The 23,721-nt window shown below is 34.0% G+C and overlaps 1 protein-coding gene across 1 annotated transcript; it reads right to left on the bottom strand.

Annotated features, from left to right (window-relative positions):
* Window positions 1-12,526: 12,526 nt before the first annotated feature.
* On the bottom strand, window positions 12,527-22,897 carry LOC150101657 (beta-3 adrenergic receptor-like). The gene is made up of 2 exons (XM_090399888.1): window positions 21,935-22,897; window positions 12,527-12,607 (listed from the first exon to the last, which is right to left on the bottom strand). The coding sequence occupies exons 1-2, from the start codon at window positions 22,895-22,897 to the stop codon at window positions 12,527-12,529; spliced, it is 1,044 nt and encodes a 347-aa protein (XP_090256014.1).
* Between the last annotated feature and the right edge of the window lie 824 nt (window positions 22,898-23,721).

Raw genomic sequence — 23,721 nt, 5'->3', positions numbered from 1 at the left:
ACTGAAGGAGAAACAAGGAAGAATTCTAAAATTCCGGCCATGAAAATTATGCCCACACATATTGCGTCAAGAGGAAGTAAATTAATTATTGCGGTCCCCGGGAAATAAAGATGTAGAATGATGTAGCCTTCAGTGTTGATGAACTATAAGTGGAGAAGATGAACTTGACATTTCCACTATATTATATTCACCGGATGACCCTGTAAATGTGGTATGGTCAACTCAATAAGGTATAATAAATTAAATCTGTCGAAATAAAGAATTGGTGGTATAAACCATTAATGTCGTACTATGTATTAATATACTATATTAGTTAATATAAAATTAATATAATGGATCACAACATCTGTAATTTTTGCACTCTCTTGCATCGCCTTTATTGAAGAAAGGTGATGCAAGAGAGTGCGAAAATTACAGAACTATAGCACTGATTTCTCATGCAAGTAAAATCTTACTTAAGATCATCCAGTAAAGACTGGACCCATTCATGAAGAGAGAAATGCCAGATGAACAGGCAGGATTTCGAAAAGGCAGAGGAACAAGAGATCAAATCGCCAATGTGAGATGGATAATAGAAAGGGCACAGGAATATCAAAAGAAAGTCTACCTTTGTTTCCTTGACTATAGCAAGGCTTTTGACTCTGTAGATCATGTGAAACTGTGGAATGTGTCAAGGACAATGGGAGTACCAGAGCATTTCATTATCCTTCTGAGGAATCTTGTTTATGAACAAGAAGCTACTGTCCGAACTGATCTTGGAGAAACTAAGTATTTCACAATAGGTAAAGGGGTGCGACAAGGATGTATTTTATCTCCGTACCTTTTTAACTTGTACAGCGAATACATTTTAAGAATGGCAGGGCTGGTGGAGTGTTCAGTTGGAATTAAAATTGGTGGAAGAAATATTAATAATTTGAGGTATGCAGATGATACCACCTTGCTAGCAGAATGCAAAGAAGAATTGGAGGAACTTATTATGAAGGTTAAAGAAGAAAGTGCTAAATATGGTCTTAAACTTAACCTCAAAAAGGAAAAAGTTATGACAACATGTGAACTTAATGATTTTGAAGTAGATGGTGAGAAAAAATGGAAGCAGTTAGCATTTTTTTTTTTTTTTTGCTCCTAGGATCCCGAATTGATCAATATGGTTATTGTACTGAAGAAGTTAGAAGAAGGTTATTAGTCGGAAAGAAAGCAATGACAAATTTAAGCAAGATCTTTAAAGATAAAGATATTAGCCTCGAAGATATTAGCCTCGCAACAAAAATCAGAATCGTGAAAGCAATGATATTCCCTGTGGTACAGTATGGATGTGAAAGTTCGACCCTGAGATAGATGCATTTGAATTATGGGTTTGGAGACGCTTACTAAGAATACCATGGGCTTCAAAGCAAACCAATAAATCAATGATACACAGAATAAAGCCAGATTGCTCCCTCTATGATCATCAAGCAAAAAATATCATACTTCGGACATATTATGCGAGCAAATAACAATCTGGAGAAGATGATGATGCTTATTAAAGTTAATGGAAGCAGGAGAAGAGGAAGACCAAGAATTAGATGGGGGGATGGAGTTAAAGGAGCAACTGGAATGCGCTTGGAAATTCTGAAAGATATGGCCAGGGACAGATCTGAATGGAGAATGTATGTTCATAGAATCACCAGGAGTCGAAAATGACTCGATGGAACATAAGAACTACAAATTAATAATAATAATAATAATAATAATAAAATCATAGCATTTTGATATCTTCTTTCTTCATTTCTCTCAGTTGCGAATGATGATGATGATGATGATGATGATGATAACAATAATAATAAAGGTAACTTTATTTAATAATAAAGGTAACTTTATTATTAAATAAAAATAACATAATTTTATAGAACCGAGATGTTAAAATATTGAGGTTCCGCAAGCTATCAAGTGCATCATTCTAGATAGCTAATGAAGAGAACTCAGAGAACTTGAAACTTAATCTTCATTAGGACTGTATCGAATATTTAATAGGGAGCAGTGTGTGATTCTGTCTTGGTTTATATCTGACTCACCATCTTGATATATATGGAGACATAAATGCAAAGAGTTGGACCTCTAATTTTGGCGAATTGGATATTTGATCCTACGTGTTAGCATGATTATTTGTGGAATATTTAATAGAATCTTAAATACAAGTCACGATATCATTATAACAGGCTCACTAACTGCATGTATGTCAACCATACATTGATACAAACTAAACCTTTTGAGCAATAAACGAATGAAGGTATTAGAACAGAAATAAAGAATTTAAGAAAAATCGCTTTTTTTTTTTTTTTTAGTGGGAAAGGATTAGAGGAACAAGATTTAAGATAAAGAGACATTACAAAGAATACCAACAAACATAAAAGCATATTATACTATATGTTTAATTTTTGTTTATTATTTCCATAAACGGATTATAATATTAATGCAGTTAAGTATAATATTAACCCATAATATGGTTTAATTAGTGTGATAACTTTTCCTTTAATTTGATAAAAATAAAAATAAATAAAAACATAAACTGCTACCTACCTTATTGCAATGAAGATTACGATACGGGATGGAGCTATATTGCTATGGAAACCAGCACGATTTCCTTTATTTATTTTTATTTTATTTTTGTTTTAATAATGAGAGTTCTTACCACGAACGATTGTCAGCTTACATATACATACATCGTAGATGGGTTAGGAATTTCTAGAGATTAAATATGGACTGTTTTATGCCACTTCAGTCCTTCAGTAAGCAGGATGCAAACAACATCAATGACAGGTATTTGGTATACTTGGTTTATAAAAGAAAGTTGTTGCGGGAAAAAAAAAGGATGAAATTTTCGTTTAGTCAAATAGCTTAACAACTCATCATAGAATCATTTCATGCTACTTTGTAGTGAACCCGATCAATTAGAAGTGAACTCCTACTTCTTTAATCTCCGAACTCCATCACCCGTAACATATATGTGCCACTTATACGGTTTGTTGTCCTATAAATCACACACACACGCACACACACAAAGAAGAAGAAAAAAAGCGCAACACTAAGCTAATTACCACAGTCTTTTAAGCAGCCCACATGAATTAGGACGACGCCTTTAAATTACCGTGACGTCTCTAGCGGGTGGCAGAGCCATGATAAGAAATCCAATACCCCTTTTCACAGCACTTCAGATAGTGTGCACGTTCCTTTTAAATTCATTTAATAACTCCTACAGTGAACTTCTACTTCTCTATACCAGTAGAAACATTGTAATGCAAAGCTTTTCGAAACGAGACATCCCGTGATTACGTGCAGGTACGAAGTTTCATATCGCCGGATTTAAGCCTTCACTGAGTACGCCCTTTCATTGTCGTGGGATTAGATTGATTAGGTTGGTTGGTCTGAGGAGAAAATGACCTACCCATTTAACTTTTTTGTAATTCCGAGAGAAAATAATATATACTACTGATATATAATATTCATATTAATATATATTATTTTTAAACACATGTTATACAGCATTTTTGGGGAAATAAGACTCACCTAAGAAGAATTTGCTAATTGCATAATCAATGAAGAACAAGGGATTTTTATCGTATAGGAAAAAATAACTTAAAATTTTATCCATCTAAAGACGTAAGCTATCGCTTACATATTATATTATTTAGTAAATAAATAAATCTATCAAAATATAGATTTACTTATTATTTGATAGATAAATCAGTCCATCTATCACAAGTAATGAACTTCCTTAACTCAGTCGGTAGAGACGAAGCACTTGGGTTCAAATCCCGTGTAGAACACGAAGGTGATATAACCGGTATCGTAAGGGGGCTGGATGGGTTTTGCCCTTTTCGGAAACTTGTATTATACCGGCCAGAAGAATACACGCAGACAGGCAGAAAATCCAAATAGAATTACCCCCCCCCCCTGTCATAAGCATTATCTAGTTTCGAAGAAACCAAATAACTTTGCTGTGACAGGCCATTGAGCCTAACACGAAAAGCGAAAGATAAGATATTTTTAGTCCTCTGGTGTGTTCATGATATCTGAACTCGTTCTCTACTGGCATGGTATTTTTGAAATTATATATATTTTCTAGTATTCTTCATCCCTCATTCATTCTCTATTCTACATTATCAGATTTTTTTTTTTCTACTATTATATCCATGGTGAGGTTCGGAGCAATATTTCCTTTTATTGTTAGCATTTTCAGAGCATTTGATCGCGTATGACATCGAAACCTGTTAAAGACATTGCCAAGTTGGCAGGCCAATTACAATAAATTGCCGTTGGCAATTTGTACTAATTGGATTGCTGGCATTGTCTCTAGTTGTTCACTGCGTTTCATAGGAGGGGGATTAATCCCTCTCTTCGAGCTTCGCCACCAATGCAGGAATGCCTCATGACTCTATTCTTTCACATGTCCCCCTTTCTCGTCTACATAAATGACCTACCCTGAGTCAACATTAATCCTATTCACCAGCACTGTTGATGATATTCTCCTAATTCACCCTACTTATTTGACAAACATACATTGGTCAGACATCCCAAGCTTTGAGGTCATCTTCAACCCTTGCGAAAAACATTAACTCTCATACCATCCTTCAATGGAGTGAGGACAGTCTGATCACTTTTATGCCACTAAAACAGTCTTGCCTTTTCTCTCGTAAAACGCATCTCAGTTCATCTATCCTTATCCTCAGACAAAGCTAGGAGAAGGGGGCGGGCGACACTTTGAACCTTTTTGTACTTTTGTAGTTAATTCTAAAATACAATCTCGAGAACTCATTTCCAAATATTGTAATACTACTGCGAATTTCCTCACAATTGCTGTAAGTGTTGCAGTTGTGAGAGGAGTTTTTCTAAATAAAATAGATTAAGAATTACCTACATTACTATGAAATAGACTTCGCCAATGTCATCGACGATTTTGATAACAGAAAAGCAAGAAAAATAACATTTCAGAATGTCGAAATTAAAGTTTTACTTCAAAAATAAACATAGTGCTTTAATTTATTTCCCTATACGTCGTTTTGACTTTTTGTAGTATTTTTGGTGTGTATTGAGAGGGGCGGCAAACTCAGGGATCGCCCCGGGAGACAAAAAGCTATATCTACACCACTCTTCCTAGAGTAGGTAAGCTGAGATCTCTTTGTGTATTACCCTTAGTAATACACAGAGTAATACTAATTGTTTAAATGGGTTTAAAATACACAATCATAAGAGATATATTTCATTGACTGTAGGATAATAAATTATAAAGAAAATCTTCATTACTATTTCAATCTGAAGGCTCGTATTTCTTCATGCAATCTTAAAAAATTCCAAAGATCACATTTAATCTTTTAATGTAGACAATATAGATTTAGGTATAGATTTACAACCTTTTGTTCGTAGAAGTAGAATTTAAAAAAATCAGACTTTTTCTTTTCTTCTGAATGAACAAAAAAAAAGAATTTTTATACTGTAGGAAAATAAGGAAAACACACGCAGCATGTGTGTGTGTGTGTGTGTGTGTGTGTGTGTGTGTATGCGCGTGTTTTCTTTATTATCGCAACAGCGAAGCTAAGTGGTCACAGAAAAATTATTTGAAAGCTTGATTCTACCGAAGTTACCAATCTTTGCTGGACTGTTACAGCGTATACAGGTAGTGCCCCGGTCTGGATAAACGTTTATGTTCAGTGGATACACCAGCAGGCACGCTCGGAGCGTGTGTGTGTGGTGTGAAGTCGAATGAAAAAAAGTGTTGTTCGGATGTTTGCTTTTGTGAGAATTTCTTGTAGCCAAAACTTTTCGCATCGAACACGTACTTGCCATTCCTCAAAATAAGCTATAAAATGTGTATTGAGTTAGAAATTCAATCTTTCGGTTTGCTTCGATAAAAAAAAAAAAAGTTTTGCTATCTGGTTCTATTCTCTTCTTACATTTCAGTAAAATCGGATTTTACTGAAATATAAGATTTCTTTTTCATTTCTCAGCTTATACCTACCATTACCTTTATTTATCTCGACTATAGATTTTTTAAAACTAATAAGTACAAGTAAAATGCCCCCCCCCCATCTAATCTCTTGAACCCTGTGAACCCATAGCTTTAACTGAAATTATTATTATTATTATTATTATTATTATTATTATTATTATATAAAATATATACATATAAAAAACAATTATTATTATTATTATTATAAAACACCTCCATGGAGTCAAAGACTCATCTTGGGAGGTCCCACTATTACACACCAGTTTATCATACCGCGCCTTAAATATGTTCACTGTCTCAGAGCACACCATACTCTCAGGCAACGAATTTCAATCACTCACTACTCTCCATACAAAAAATTTCCTCCTCACCTTGCTCATACTCTCTTTATACAACTTCCAGAAATGACCTCTTGTTCTGTCCCCATCTTCACCCGTTCTACGCGAAACCTCCCCGACATTAATCTAGTAATAACCTCTTAACTGCTTTTATGTCTTGATCATATCCCATCTCCTCCTTCTATCCACCAATTTCTGCAAATTGCATTTTCTCGATCTGTCTTCATACTTACCATTCCAGAGACCAAACCACCTTAGTCAATCGTCTGTGGACCTTTTCCAACACATCTTCATCTTTTTGAAAACCAGGTGACCAACTCTACAAGTCAATGGCCTCCGCATCATTCCCATTATCTGCTGTGCTATCCTCACAATTTTAGCAACATGTGACCGAAATTTTAGGTCCTTGTCCACAATCACTATAAGATCTCTCATCTCCTCTACTTCTTTCAAGATGTTTCCACCAATTGTGTACCTACATACCATCTCTGCTTCCCAAATTTCAAAACCTTACACTTTGCAAACATTGTATCCATAACATCACTCATTTACCCATTCAGCCAGTGTATTCAAGTCCTCTTGCAAAGCTACAGCATCCGTTCTACTTCTGACAGGCTCTCACCAACTTTGCATCATCTGCACACAACTGCATATCACTATTCAGATCTCTCCCAATATCATTTACATATAAATTAAACAGCAATGGACCTAAAACAGATCGTTGGGTACACCACTAGTAACTTTCCTCTTCTGGGATATTACTTTCCCATACACAACCTATTGATACTATCAGATAGCCAATCTTCAATAATCTAATGTACTGTTCAGCTCCAATTTAGTTACCAGCTTGTCATGTGGCAATTTATCAAAGGCCTTCGCAAAATCTAAATATATCACTGTGTATGCATCACCCTCATGGGCGGCTCGTGCATAGGCACTGTGGAACTGCAGCACCCCCAGTTTTTCTCGATAAATAAATATATTTATTAATTTATTTATATTTGCTTGTAATATTTAATTTTATCATCAACAATCCTATACAATTCTCTTTTTTTTGTATAAAAAATAATAAAAATCCACCTTGTAGCACTTAGGAGGGCGAAGGACGCTAGCAGCACTGCGTTTACCACAGTGTCATATTGCTACGCGCTCAAGCATATGCACGTCATAGTGAGATGCGAGCTATTAGCGTAATGCGGCACTGTCCGTCGCGCAGTTCCACTCTTATTTATATGCAGTTTGTGCCAGTAGTGGAGTGTTCGTAGTGCTTATCGTGTTCACTCCGTCTCTTTAAATATTTGGACATTACAATTAAAGGATTTAATTGTAATGTGTGTAAATCCATTCCTTTAATTGTAATTAAAGGAATGGATTTTATTTTTAAGTAATTTTGAATTATACCAAACTGTATAATTTTATCGATAATAAACATTTTTTCATGTTTAATTTTTTTTAATTTTTACCATTTTTTTTACCATAATTTTGATTTCAAGCCACGAGCCGCCACTGATCACCCTTATCCAATACATTTGTCACTTCATTATAATAAGCAAGCAGATTGCTAAAACTCGATCGTCCTTTAACAAATCCATGCTGGTTACCAAAGAGTATTTTTCTGTTGTCAATTAATATAAATCCTGTTGTTGAAATTAATATACACTGAGGACATCTTCTTTAGCGCGTAGAGATAAAGACCAATTCTGGACAGCATATGCAAATTTATGGAATCCCATATTTTCTAACCTATCCAAAGCATTTTGAAGAAGCCACACTGAAAACAAAAAAATTTATTGCACTCCAAAAAAAAGTAAGCAGTGCATAAAGGATTTCTCTAGGGAGTCACTTTAAGATGCCTTTTATTAGCAAGGTAATTATTTGTATAGATATAGATTGTTTTATTAATTATTGTTTTGTAATTAAAGAAAACAATCATAAAATAAAATAAATTTGGTTCGAATGGAAGGCACACTATGTGTAATACATACCGTTACATTTACTTTAAAATTATTAAAACGCAAGACAAAATTTTTGAAGGTCACATTGACTTTTGAGCACTCATACTCTACAACCGAGTTTTTCTATTTTTTTTTTAATTTTAGATTTCTTTTTATTTTTAATGCAAAATTGTAATATTTAAATTTTTTGTGACGTTTTCCAAATTGTGTGATATAACTTAATGAAGATGAAATTGTTGCAGTTTTTTTTTTTTGTTTGTTTGCTTGTTTGTTTAGAGCGAGACTTCTTGGTCAAATGCCGAAGTCTGTCGGCCATATTGTTTGAACTAGCTTGCCAATAGCAATTGAAGAGTATGAAAATTGCCAAAAAATTAGTGCACGTGTAATAATAATAATAATAATAATAATAATAATAATTATTATTATTATTATTATTATTATTATTTAAATATATGAAATTCAAATAGAGACTCTATATAGAAGCCTTTCTATATTTTTAAATCTGTTTAACAAAATCTTAATTTGATTACTTTTGTTGTTTGTTTGATTTATATTTTGAGAAATTTAAATCTATTTATAGTTTTGTTGGTTGTATTTTCTAATAGGTTCTCGTTCACCGAGAGAAAAAAACATTACTTGCTGTCACTTGTCTTCTTGTTATGCTGTAATAATCATGCTGTATTTCTGTGTGGGAATGCGCGTGCTCGCACTCCGCCATCCCCCATTCTGCTGAATATTCCTTATTTATTGTCGGTAAATGAGATACCAGAAAGTACCACTTCTATTACAGGAAATGGATTACCATATTTCTCTCTCTATTTCCTGTTATGATGGGTGACACCCCCAACATGCCATAAAAAGAGTCATAAACTCTTAAAACTAATGGGCAATAAAAATAACTTTGTAAATTTGCCACAAGAAAAATGTTTTAAAATTAACATTGCAATAGGAATTTGCATGCTTTTGAGATTAATTTCTGTTTTGACTAAGATCTACTCAACATGTTTGAAGGCATTTCGAAAATGTTAATGAGCAAATTCTTCATCTCATTTTGTACAAGGAAAATTGTCCTGTTTAAATGGATAAATTAAGTTGTAAGTTGTTATATTAAAATACATGAAACGAGTACTACTATGGTATCTCATTAAATAAATAACTAGCAATCAATAATTTATTTTAAAATTCAGTAAAGAATGATCAACCAATAATTCATCCAAAGAAAATAACGGGTCGGTTATGGTTCCAGATTGAGTATCTCTTTCAAGTGTCATACTCAGGTGCAAGGAAAGCACTCCAAACTAAACTTAAGTTTTAAAAAAATGTATTCATATACTTGTTATTCAATAAATATTCATTTGGAGCTGTTTCATAAGTTTTGGTAGCGATGTTTATCAGTCTTTAGCTCCTTCGTCTTTGTCGCACTTGTCATATGTCGCGTAATATTCTCCTTCTCTTCAAAACTGACGTAATGAACTGGAATCGTCTCCTTCAACCAAAAATTTCCCAAAAGGGAAATATTTTTAACATAATATTTAGATTTTATAAAATTAATATGTTATTTTATTCAATAATAAAATGCATACAGTTATATAATATGTATTAACGGTTTCATAGTTATTTATTATAATTCCTTATTTTGAGGGGAGAATTCTCCATGCTTGCTATGCTTGCTGCGCAAGCTTATTACTTGAGAAAGAAGTAATATTTATTTGTTAATAAATGCATGCATTTATAAGCATTCCGTTTACGCTTTTCATTTTTGTAGACAGAAGACGTCTTAAGCTTGCGCGTCAATAATTGAGCTTTGCGTTGTGTATCGAAGGCCGATGCTTTCTCGTCTAGTCAAAGCTACCTTGGCTTGCTCGGTTGTAGGAGCTTCCAGGCCCTCGCTGCAGCACTGTGATTTCATGCGCGCACATAGCCATTTCCGCTCCCTTCACGTCTTCTTAAAGACAGGTTATACGCAGTGAAAGTAGCTCTAGCCAGTGAGCTTCAGCCAGCCTTTATAAGTGTGCGTGTTGCTTGGGAAAATTAAGTTACAACCAACTTTTTATGACGATGTTATTGACCAGTTCATAAAGAAGAACAGTAGGGTAGAATTTAGATTCAAGTAGCTAAATTGAAAAAGATAGAATATCATTTGTAAAATAAATGTTGTATTTATATGATTAAATGTATATAAATTTCTAAATCTATAATTTTAAATGGTCAATAATTCATTATTCCGCTGATCAGACTTCAATCACACCTCTCACTCCCTGAATGATAACAAGAGCAAGCGTGAATTTCAAGTCCAGCATTCGCCCCTGTTTATTTTATACTTTCTTCATCTGTCCATTGAAGTTTTCAATGATCCATGAATGCCCATAATGTATGTAAATATAACAGCACGTTCATCGTATAGTTAATTCATCGTTTTGATTCTTTTTTTTTTTTTAATCTCTTTGTACAGCAATGCACTTGGGTTTACCAATGAATATTTTTACCTTTTTTTTTAATTTATTTTTAAAAGTTCAGATAATTTTTTTCATCGTTATTTTATATCGAAGTCAACTGGGTACTATGACACACAGTTCACTCCGTATTCTAGATGCCATTGTTATCCCACCTACCTTAAACTCAAGCTAATAAACGATATGACAGTACATGGAACCCTAAACCACTTCTCCAGCCAACTGTTCTGTTATTAATAAAAGCAGTCAATAAATAACATGAACGGGAGGCAAAGGGGCTTACGAAAGTTATTTGTTCTCTGTAATCTCAACATACCACCCGCTTCCCATGTCTGGTTGAGTACCAGTGATTGATTGCTTAGAAAGTTCTCGATGTTTCAGAAAATGCGTCTCAGAATCATAGATTTTATTGCATCGATCACAGTTTTTATTGTACCATTCTATAGTATAAAGGAAATGTCACCAGCCAATAACTATTTGGAAAGAACGGTTGCAACTCTCTTCTGATGTATATGTGGTCTACTGGGTCTCCATTCCTGACTTTATGATTTTTCCGAGAAAATGAAAAATGACAAATTTTTGTAGGTAAAACTTTTGTCCAACAACTCGAAGTTATTTTATAAGCTTTTACCCTGCTAAAATCGGTAGAAAAGGGAGGTCTAAAAATCAATATTGGAAAAAGAAAGAGGAGGATGATAAATTGAACAGGAGAACAAAAGACAATGATCGTAAAGGATATTGAAAGGGAAAAGAGAGGGTGGTTGTCCTCCGAACTGATCATTTATTTTGATGTTCCACTTGCATCGTCATTTTTTTTTTTAATGTGTTCCGTTTTGAAGTTTTATTAGAATATTTGCAAACAAAAATTCCTAGGATGGTTTTTGTTGTTCTATAACCGATAATCTGCCAATTAAAATGATTTTAAAAATATAAGTTGTCACTCTATTGTTTACAGAGTGATGTCTAAATCATTTCTCCTCCCATACTTGATTGAACGTCTTCCATTCACTTTTTTTGCGTTCCGAGTATACTTGTCATCCCCTTCGGTCTTTCTCTTATTTGCCCAGCTGATTTTTTTTTTTTTTGTTTGTATACCTTGTATGAACATGTCATATTGTAGTTCATCCATTCTTTTTCCTGCTAACGTGTTTTAGTTTTTCTTTGGAGTTCTTCAGGATTCTTTTATCTTCTATGAATATTTCATTGGTGTTTTATCTACCGATTTATATGTGGATTAAAAATTCTCATTCCTTGGATTAGGAGCATTTCTTAGTTAAGTGTGTACATCTAATAATATTGGATTTTTGTGCACACATCATACATCAAAGACTCCTTTAGTATGTTATTTATATAAGAAAATTCTTACTGTTGCTATGGTAACACAAGACTTCACCAAGCCTTTTTTTCCATATAAAAATATAATAAGATTTTATTCCCATATTTAACGTTAATCTAATTTTTTCGTGACTTTCCTATTTCCTTCTTATCTCGCGACTTAAATTACCGCAGATTTGCTGTAGTTTAATTCCTGCACTTTCTTTTATCCCGTTTTAATCTTCTATTTGTCTTACGAAATGTTTTATGAGTAATTTTTCATATGTGAAAAATATGAAGATAATCTTGGCTACCAGCAAAGTTTTCCTAGTGTAACGATCGTTGTTTACTGACTTTTTATTTTCCATTCAGTCTCTTTTTTAACTGTAATATGCTTTTCTTATTTTTTATATTTTATTTTGTCAACAGCCTTTAATCTCTAGAGTAGTAATTTTGCTGCCAAGTCGAGTTTAATCGCATGTTTCAAAGACATCGCTGGACGTTTATATTGTCTATATTTTTATCCAACACTGTCACCCACCCCTTACATACTTTTTGGATCACCTAAAAAAAAAAAAAAAACTCAGCATGTTTCATGTTTAATCAGTGTCACATTAGCTTATGAAACGGAAATACTGTAATACTCTGACTATAGCTTCAGCGCACATAGTGTACAGAAATCCTATTTCTTTCTTTCTTTTTCTTTTCGTTTCTTTCCATTTTTCTTTTCTTTATTTATAGTTCAAGAAAACTGAAATTTCATAAAAGTTCTTATGATGTACCAGTGGTAGTGGTAGGCAGTAGATGGCGCTGGTGTAGATGATGACGGAGATGTAGAGCAGCAGCCCTCCCTCGATGAGTCTTTGGACTCCCTGGAGGTGACAAATAATAATAATAATAATAATAATGATTCCCACTTCTATTCCTTCAGCCTCTTCTTTTTCTAATAAGTCCAACGAAATCGCGTTTTGTATGCTTCCTGCGAACGATTCCACTTACGTACGGACACCCTTTTTTGATGACTGAATATTCTTTCGGATGTCGCTTATAGAGAACTTATGATTGATATAGAAACATGAAATAATTATTTCAGAAACTGTTTTGTTATATAAAGAGACTTAGCAAGACCTGGCTAATTAATTTAACCCCCCCCCCCCACACACACACAGAAAACCGAGGTAGATGGAATGAAACGTGAATGGAAATAGCATGGTCGGTGAGTCAGCCATTGGACTGTAAAAGGATGTTGAACAACTGTTAGTTGTGTTGCTGTACAGAAATAGCGGCATGACTGATGATGCTAGTTCTGCTGAAAGCTCCCATGGAAATACGAAGAGACACAATGAGGAAATGAGCTGATCGTCTGGGAGACAGTGGCCAGAAAGTGTGTGTGTGAGAGAGAGAGAGAGAGAGAGAGAGAGAGAGAGAGAGAGAGAGAGAGAGAGAGAGAGAGATTCCCCTCTTCTAAAGAGAATCAAGAATTGTGATAGTTTTTAGGTGCTCCATCCCAAATGTGAGAACAGTATTCCAAGGTCGGAGAAAGTAATGTCTCGAGCGAAAAGGATGACAAGTATTTTTGAAGCCGAAGATGCATAGAAGCTGGTTATGTCAGGAAAGGCTAGGAGTAAGTTTCATTCTGTGAAGAGTGATATGGTCTTGACTATTAAACTGAACCTTATTAAAGATGAAGGAGGGAGGAAGAACTAAGGTCTCTTTTGTGAGAAAAAAAAAAGAAAGAAAAAAAAGACACGACAGTATTTTTGAAAGCATTAGTGATAAGTAGGATATTATCACCCAATCGAAGGGATAATGTGGAGATCAGTTTCTAGGGTACTGATAGGAGATAATCTTGAAGCGTGAAATATTTGAGCCCTTCGAGCTTTGTCGTGTGAGTAGGAGGGATGGAGAGTGCAGTTATTAAATCTTTGAATGGATTTCATGTCAGGGAAAGAAAGTCAGCTCTTTTTATGAGTAACGATCCGAAAGAAAACGTGAATTCCATTTATAAAGGCTAGAAGGTAGATCATAACATGAGGATTTAGTGAGAAGCCTTCTATACCAACTACTAAATGCCTCAGAAATGTCAAGTACAACGGCATAAATTTGATGATCTGAAGTTGATGACCACCTCGATTAATTGAAGCGAGAGCAATAGGTCTATAGTTTGTAGTATATACTTGTATTCTATTTTATATTCTATTTTATTTTACTTTTGTAGCAGTATTCTCGACACAGCTTAAAGTAACGTAAAGACTGGATTCGTCTTTACTGTAGGTGTTGTATATCAGAGTAAAATCCCGCTGTCTCTGCAGGGAAAGGAGCTATCAACAGGGCGTGAGCTGGCAGCATCAACAAATTCGGTACATAGCTGCTTCTTATTATAACTTAGAACTCGCATTTCGATTCTCCTCTTTTCTAACACTTTTCCCTCCCGAAAGGGGGAAAGACAGACCTCTTTTAACTCCAGCTTTTAGAATTCGGCGCACTATTCTACATATTCAGATATGGGATTACTAGTGACGGGATATGTTCGTATAATTTTTTTTTTTAAATATAAATCTTGAATTCAGACAACAAGCGCATAAAAAATCGTAGGACGAGGCAAATGACAAGAAGAATGATACTAACCCTCCTAATGCGAAAGGATCGAGATACTTATAAATCATCTCTGTTTAATTTTATCATTTGGAAGTTGGCGAGTCCTCTATTTTCTACGACACTACTCAAGAAGTGTGCTGTTTAAATATCTAGAACTCTGGAAAAGACTTCTGATTAGGTAAGTCGGACAGCCCACTTGTGCTACTCACTGTCTGCATCAGAGAGGTCGTTTTTCAAACTGGGTATTAAACCACGTGTTCCTAAGTAGGGCGAGAAATCGTTTGTACCGCATACATCACTGATTTTTGTCAGTGGTTTCTGGCATGTCAAAATTTAGCGATCATTCTTGTTTGCAGTCTGAAAATAAGTCGGCTTTTCTCTTTTATCATTTTATTTCTTTGCAGTTAGTATTTACAGATAAAAACATACATTGGACAATAAAAACATTACCAACAAATCACATTGGGTTTTAGATTATTATTATTTATTTATCGAATTGTCTGTTGTCCAATCCCTAGTCTTTTAACAAATCTGAGAATTATACATAGTTATAAATGTTCTACTTTAAATTTCAAAAACAAAAAAGTAATTTTATCTTCTTTACAGTAATTACTTGTACGAAATTAGAAATATTACTCATACTGTAAACAACCTTTCCATAGCGCAATCATATTCGAACTCTATCTAAGATTTAAGGGACATTTATAAGAGCTTATCAAATGAAAATGAGTTAGTCAATCTCATAGAGATGTGGTGGGATTTTATTTTTCCTCCTAAATAGGCTGGAATATCATACGAGATATTTGCTTCATAGCTATATTGTTTCTATATGTTCCTAAGCAATAACATAATGAAAATAAGACACTTCAGTTTGGTTTCCCAGATTTAGGCTGTTTTACAAACAGCCTAAATCAACCTAATCGATAGTAATCCTATCGTGATTTTTGCATAAAATATTCGAATATAACATTCGAATGCAAGAACTAAAATAGTAATAGATAACGAGATCTTAGAACAGGTGAATTCATTTAACTACCTAGAATGTACGATCACATATGAAAATGAAAAAGATATAAACGTAAAAATTGCAAAATATTTAAAAATAGCAGGTGTAATTTACTCTATATTTAAACCAAACCTAGTTCAAAAACAAACCAGACCAAAAGTATATAATACATTAGCCCTACCAGTCTTAATGTATGGAAGCGAAATCTGGACAACAAAAAGACAAACAAAGATTAACAACAGCAGAAATGAAGTTTATGAGAAAAACTGCAAAGTATACCCTATTTGATCACAAAAGAAACGAAGAAATTATGAAGGAATTAAACCAAGAATCAGTAATAGAAAAAGTTAAAAAATATAGATAATTGGATTGAACACGTTCACAGAATGAAAATAGAAAGATTACCAAAACAAGCCTTAAAGTACAAGCCATTAGGAAAAAGAAAACCAGGACGTCCTCTTAAGCGATTCAGCGATGACTTCTAAGGCCGGAACAGGCCATGCTAGGCCTAAATCCTTGATACGCATGATGATGATGATGATGATGATGAAGAAATCAGAAAGCACTGCAGATTAACTAATAATTAAATGTGATATCAGAAAGAATCTCCACCTTATTTAAATTTTGCACAAGTGTCCAATTTTGCACTGCATAATTATTGTACCAACACCAAGAAGATTTCCATGAAATTAAAGTTGCTGATTGCTTTCAAGCAAACATTCGAAATTAGACTGCAGGTGTGCTACTGGATAGTTCAGTGTATAATCTCCACGATCAACATGCTATCAGAGTGTGTTATATACACTAAGTAAGAACCTGTATATATATAAAAAAACACTCTTCGAGGTTCTTTCCGATGTCCCGCAATATAATTAATATTTATTTAAGAGGAACGAACACGGAGTTCCCAAGCATGGCAAGTTAATTGCATTCATCGCTTTCAGAAACACTTGCAAAGAAAACACATAAGCGGCGATGTCTCTGTAATAAGATTCTGCTGCACGGAGCTCACATACAGGGCAGCGAAAAGATGGATCCCCAAGAACACATTGAAGCGAATTATGAGCCTTAGCTTACTCAGGCTTTGCGAAGAGCGGAAGATACACACACATACACACACACGAGAGAGAGAGAGAGAGAGAGAGAGAGAGAGAGAGAGAGAGAGAGAGAGAGGAGTGAAAGTTTTAGTTACAGGAAAAGCAGACGGCTTTGGTAGTGGTGTGATTGATGTTTTGATGCTAATAAAACAAGAAAAACGTCATTCTCTTGAGCACTGGAGGAGAAAACAGAATACTATTATATCTTCGGCTGTTGAGCAAGTGCATGAGTTGCTCTCTTCCACGCAAGTTACCTTGAATGGAAATTCCCAACGTTATGAATGAGCTCTCTAAAAGAACCGCATTTCGAACATGGAAATTGCACTTTAAACCACCCTTTCATGGCTTTAAGTTTTTGTGCCTGTTTTGAGGTTTTGTTCATCGTTATGGGAGTTTTTTTTTCTTCTCCCAGCCTCATGTTTTGAGCATCTACCTTCCTGTTGTCCTCTCTCAGTAAACCTTCATCTTGGTGCAGCATTGAACCCATCTTTCCCATTCTTTCTTCCTTCGAAATAAATGTGTAATATCCTTCTGAAGCAACTCTGCATTTATTTTCGTGTATTATCCATCACTGCCTTGCCACAGTTTGGCAAGATGTTGATAAATGATGCAGTTGTCAAAACACTCACTATTTCGAAAATAATAAATCTTTTTATTTTTAAAAATTAATTTATTCATTTTAACTTTATTAATTTAAATTTAAGAAAAAAAAATCATAAGAATAAAGAAAAGAAAAGAAAAGAAAAATGGACTAGAAGGAAGAACTGATAGAATGTGCGAAACCAAGGTTATAGCCATACTGATTATTAAAAAAATATATATAATTGTAGGTGATACAGTCACTATAAAATTGATATCGATATCGTTCATTCATAGTACCTTGTATATACGTCAAGAAAGGAAAATAAAAATATATAAAAAAAAATCACTGAAAAAAAATGAGAACAAAACTCCCTGTACACGACATCCCCCCACGTCCATGCTGGGTGAATGCTACAATATTTAAGGATTACTTCATAATACGATAAAACGATTAGTTTTTTTATTTATTACTTTATTTATATTTATTATTTAGAACAGGAACTTCAGTTGTTTATCATGTATATTTATATTTCTTTTGGATATATTTATATTTTATTTTAGTTATATTTATTTATTTTTATTTTTATTTATTCATTATTTATTTAATTTAAAATTTAATTTTACTAATTAAATTAATTTATTAGTAAATTTAAGTTTAATTTTGAATTTTAAAGAACTGGAATTAAAAAGAATTCCAATCTGATATAAATGGCAGATGTGTTCCATAACCTTATTTTTTAATGTTTTATTATTGGTGATATTTCTGAGGTATTTTCTTACTTAAAATGCAGTAGTAAAATTCAAGTAATTCAGCTGCATTTTTTCCAGATCATGAAGCAAGACGTCGTTAATCACCTTATTGCACATTGGACTGAATACTGTAACCCGTGACTTCACTTATTAATAAAATCATGTCAAGTTATCAAAAACAATAACAATCACACACACAAAAAATATTTTAAGGTATGTTCACGATGAAATTATTTTACTCGAAAGCTTTTATATCATGAAACTACACTTACCTGATATATATTTTTAAATTAGCTACCCGAAAATTACATAATAATGAATTGCCAATAGTGATTTACTGCTATCGAACTTGTTTTAAAGAATTAATGTGACGAGCGATGTCCTTTAGGCATACATAGAAATGAATGTCCTTATGGCACCTATTCCTGTCTTTAATTCCAAGTGGTCGAACTGCATTTGACTTCTCCGTACAAACATTCGGACATCAAGCTCACAAAGTTGCCAGCTCACAACTCTCTGATTTCCACGCAAAATACGTCAGGATGCTGGTATATTAATCTCTGATAATTGATTCGTTGATATAATTAATCTATGATAATTAATTGATGACGATGTTCTAAGAGACAAACACAAAGTTATCTATATTTGAATCACGAAGGTCACAAAAAAAAAGTTTCTTATCAAACATCGTTTGCAATGTATTTATTTATTCTGTATTTGCAATTTGGTCATCCCTAATGGTGGTAATTTTGTTCGTTCCGTTTCGGAAATGGATGTCCGCTGTTTTTGACGTTGCAAGCAGCCTGCAATTGGCCAGAGAAAGAGCGGTGAGCAGTGTTGCGTTGTTTAGGGATTAACACACCACCCTGAGGCAATTTCTCAATCAATTTATTTAGTCATGACAGCAACTCATCAGAATACACATCTTAGCATATGTGTTTGTATAATTGCCGTAATGTAGCGTAGTCGGAGTCAGGTTCTTCATCCACATCAATAAAAATAAAATAAAATAAAAGGCAAATGGGCCCAAAAATGCATGCATTGATCAAGGTAATTCTGGACACTAATCCTATCACCAGATTGAATAAATTAGATTGATGAGAAGCCAGAGTAAATTCAGTTTAATCTGGTTTTCTTTAAATTTTCAAAGTCAAATCCTGTTGTCATAAGCCCGAAATTGCTGCATTTAGAACATTCCTGTAATATATTAAATGTAAGCATTGAAATTTCTAGAAAATATTAAGAAATAGTGTATGCAAAGCAAAATAAAAATACGAAATAAAAACAAATCAGACAAGAAGCCACACTCGATCAAATATCAACAAATCGATCGATTTTGATTATTATTATTTTTTTATTTTCAGTCTCACTCACATTTATTATGATTTTATTATGTTCATATTTCGCCTGATCTTATGTTTATATTTGTCTCACTCATCTTATCCACATTACTGGTTATTATTATTAAATAAAACTAGGATTAGGATCTCATTACAGATAAATAGGAAATAAATAATAATGAACGTTTTCCCATTTTTAAACTTTTCAGTTGTTCATTTTAATGGTTTTTTCTGATCAGTATTCAAATTATTGCAGTAATTTATTAAATTTACAAACTAATCTCGTTGCAAACGATATCTCTCTAAAACGGAAATTGATCTTTTTAATTGATACTAATACATTTGCATCACTTGTAGATGTCGCTGTACGCTTAAACAAACAAACAAAAAAAAAACAGTAAAATTGTCGAGAAAAAATGTAATATACAGAATAAACGAAACGAATTACATGTTGTATCTCAGGTAAATGAGTATCACAGGAAAACGATGAAATAACAGAAGCAGAATCATTTTTCACATTTAAAATAAAACAAGTAACAATGTTCATTCCTCACCAACCAATTATTAATATTGTGCACATTTAAATCATTTAGGTTTTAAATAGACATCTCAAACAAATCTGAAACGAATTCTTTTGCCATAAATAGAATTTGAATGTCATGTATCTTTTTAACCAAAAGGTGTCGCTGTTACCGATTGAACTACGAATATTTTTATTTCAATACATTTATGCATTTATCATTCAGAAATTTTTAGCTATTTTTTTAAATTATTATTTTGTTGTAAATGCACTCATCTATAATAACTGTACACGCCCAAGTCCAGTAATCAAGTGAATTCCCATTACGTTAAGTTTAGCTAGTGGAAATGTGTGGTATTAACGGACATTCTCGTAGCATATTTGCTTTTATATTTTCCTTGAATAATTGGCACTATTTTCAAATTGCTTGAAATAGCATATGAGCCCTCGTAATTTCTGAAAGGCCTATTTAATTTATTTCATAGGATTTTTAATTATAAAATTTTACAGAAGATAACCGTTGCATATGGTGTAAATACTTGAGTTTTCTTCTAGCAATCGGCCTAAGGGAGAGAGAGACTTTTGTGTTAACTCTACACAGCGATTGGTGATAAAACTTAGTGAGTAGGTCATAATGCAAATTCTCGTTACCAAATGTAGGTACCAAATGATCACCTTTTTGTTCGTTATCTTTTGGGATAATGGCTTTCACTAGATTCCGTTATCTGATTGAAAATTTAAATAGGATGTTCAACGGCAATTATGGAATGCATTAAGGATTTTGGAATTTCAAACGTATTCGTTCTGGTTTATAGAAATTAGTTTTCTACTGCGTAAAGGATTTTTAATGAGTTACAAAGTACTTGAATAATTTTTACGAAGTAGCAAACTGCTGTTTGATTAGGACATTGATCTCTGCTGTGATACTCTCTTCGCATTGCCATCAATGTTTAATTCTTCTATCTATGACGGTCTAAGATAAATTTGACCATCCTTCTTCCTGTAAGACAACTTAGAATCATTTATCACAGCAGATAAGGCATTTACAACTAGTGTGTGTGTGTGTGTGTGTGTGTGTGTGTGTGTGTGTGTGTGTGTGTGTGTGTGTGTGTGTGTGTGTGTGTGTGTGTGTGTGTGTGTGTGTGTGTGTGTGTGTGCGTGCGCGCGCGCGCTAAGGTTGGTTTGCCTAAGACAGCACAGCAGTCATCTGGAAAAAGAATTGTTAACGAGTGGGATTTAATTCTAAGCAGAGACTGTAGTACAGTCTCTGCATTGAAATATCAAGAATCTAAAGACTGTAGTATTTGTTTATTACTACTTTCATGTAATAGTTGCTACTCGATGCCAATATGAGCAGTTTTTTCATCAAGGTAACAACCGAACCGTGAAGTCAAAGACCTTTTGTGACACCAACCGTGAAAGGGTATAATGTTTGTTATCTTTTACGCCAAGTAAGTTTCATATATTATAATTAACTGCTTCATTATCTACACAGCTGGTTACTAGGAGAAAATACCTTGACGATAACGTTCGAAATACATCAGCAAGTGTCTGATCAATATTCAGCATGAGATCTTTTTTGTTACATGTTTATGTTTTCTTTAGTTACAGTTAAAAATAACCTACTGCTATCAAAGCGTTCTTACAAAATATGAATAGCCTATTGAAAAGAAGAATAAAGAAGAAGTTTTGAAAGCGATCAATAGCTCAAAATAATTACAAGCGTTGTCAGCATGAGTTGCTTTAGGATTGAACTGCTGCTTAAAAGCATCAACTTCAAGGAGTCTCCACTTGCCTTTATAGAAAGTTTGTAATCTTGAAGTGCGCTATTAATAGTCAAAGTCTTAATTAGTGAAGAAAGAGCCTTTTAATAATAAATAACTCATTTTTATATTCTTCTCCCCTTGCACTTTCTTCGGTGCTTTTTTTTTTATTTTAAGTTCCAAATAGCATTTCCTTTATCTTTCTATCGATATATTTTGGCAATTTTGCAAATGCCTGTCGAAAATCTTTTCTTAAAATGGCGTAAATGAATGGATTTGTAGCTGATGCCATAAACTGGAAAAAAGTTGCGAATAAACTACTCCATGGTGGAACTCTTTCCGGACCAACAACAACTTTCATGAGTTTGGTTACGCAGAAAGGAGTCATGCAAAGAAAAAATACCCCAGTCACTACCAGAATACTCATAAAAAGTTTTCTATTCGCGTTATCACTTTGCTGCTGATGAGTCTTTTGAGTTCCATTATGACCGGGCATGGGTTTAGTTTCAGCGCCAGCTTTTCGTCTCTTTTCGCTGGGATGTACAACATTGCTCTTCAATTTTCTACTCGACCACATGATACGGACATTGTAGAAGACTATAATGAAAGAAGGAACACCAAAACAACAAATGAACGCCATGATTACATACACGATGATGTCCATTGTCATCTCCCATTCGATAGCGCACACTGCTTCCCAGTAGTCGTACCCGACCCAGTTGCAGAGAGCTGGAGCTAACGCAAACGAAAATCCCTGGATCCAAGTAATTGCGATCATTGCAATAATGTGATTCTTTGTCACGATTTGAACGTAATGTAAAGGTTTCTGTACTGCAATCCCTCTGTCGATGGAAATCATAGCCAGAGTGGTCATAGAGACGATGATGAAACAGTAGTTGAAGAAGCAATGTATGTTACAGACCACACTACCGAGCGGCCACTTGTTGTAGATGACCGATATCGCACTCGGCAACATGACCAAACCTGATGTCAGTAAATCCGTAACAGCTAGATTCACAGTCAGTAGATTGGATACGTGAGCCTTAAGACTATCTTCTAGGAACGAGACCGCAATAACGGCAAGATTACCCAGTGAAGAAGTCAAAGCAAGCAGCATGACGGCACTAGAGAAGACAGCAGTAGTGTAGACGGTGCGATCTTCAGATCTGAAGTCGAACTCAGAGAGGTTTTGAAACATCATCAGAAAATATTATCTTCAGGGAATAAAGATGCTGTAAAGAAAAATATGGAAGAGTTGAGGTGTGAATACAACAATGTGTATTTATGTTAGCAGAAATAGCAAATGAAAAAAAAAATATTATCAGCTAATGGACATAATTTATATTATTATTATTATTATTATTATTATTATTATTATTATTATTATTATTATTATTATTATTATTCGTAACACCTCCAAGGAGTCCGAAGACTCATTGCGGGAGGACACCTATTATACAACTCTCCGTCTCCACCACTACATCGATCCTCTACTACCAATCATCTACAGCAGCGCCATCTACTGCCTACTACCACCACCACCACAGCTAGTAATTTTTGTCTGTAAATTGCGTGTGTTCTGACGGGCCGATTTGTCTGCGGAAGAAAAAACCCTGCTACCTCCGTATGAGATCGGCTAACTCACCTTCGATTGAAAAAGTCCATATAAAGATTCCTCCCGTCATGACGAGAATCGAATTTAGGCCTTTTCCAATCGAATGGCGCAACGTACCGCAGCATATTATTTTTAAACAAAAAATTAATTTCAGGAATAATGTGACAGCATGTAAGCAATAATATCTAATATTATACAGTCAACCTCGGTTATTTATGATTTTTATGTTTTTTTTTTTCTCCTTCCTTGACTGTTTTTCTCTACCACTGTAACAAAGTAATTAACTTGATTACAATGGATTTTCAGTTATAATGAAGTTGTCTTTATTCTCCACCAATAAATTTATCTTGGTTATAACGTTTTTGGCGTACATTATCCGTAATACATATCCCATTAATGTGTATTTG

This window comes from Typopeltis vanoorti, chromosome 11, assembly GCF_054136105.1.
Source record: "Typopeltis vanoorti isolate ZY-2024b chromosome 11, IOZ_Tvanoo_1.0, whole genome shotgun sequence".
NCBI classification, from domain to species: Eukaryota; Metazoa; Arthropoda; class Arachnida; order Uropygi; family Thelyphonidae; genus Typopeltis; species Typopeltis vanoorti.
The sequence above is the reverse complement of the archived record's forward strand: the minus strand, read 5'-3'. Positions and strand labels throughout refer to the sequence as shown.

What these genes read in the sequence shown, in the direction of transcription:
- LOC150101657 (XM_090399888.1), bottom strand. Translation starts at nt 22,897, where the DNA reads ATGTTTCAAAACCTCTCTGAGTTCGACTTCAGATCTGAAGATCGCACC. An exon ending in TAAGAAAAGATTTTCGACAG is followed by an intron (nt 12,608 to 21,934) that starts GCATTTGCAAAA and finishes TTTTTTTTTTAG; the next exon opens with GTGATCCAAAAAGTATGTAA.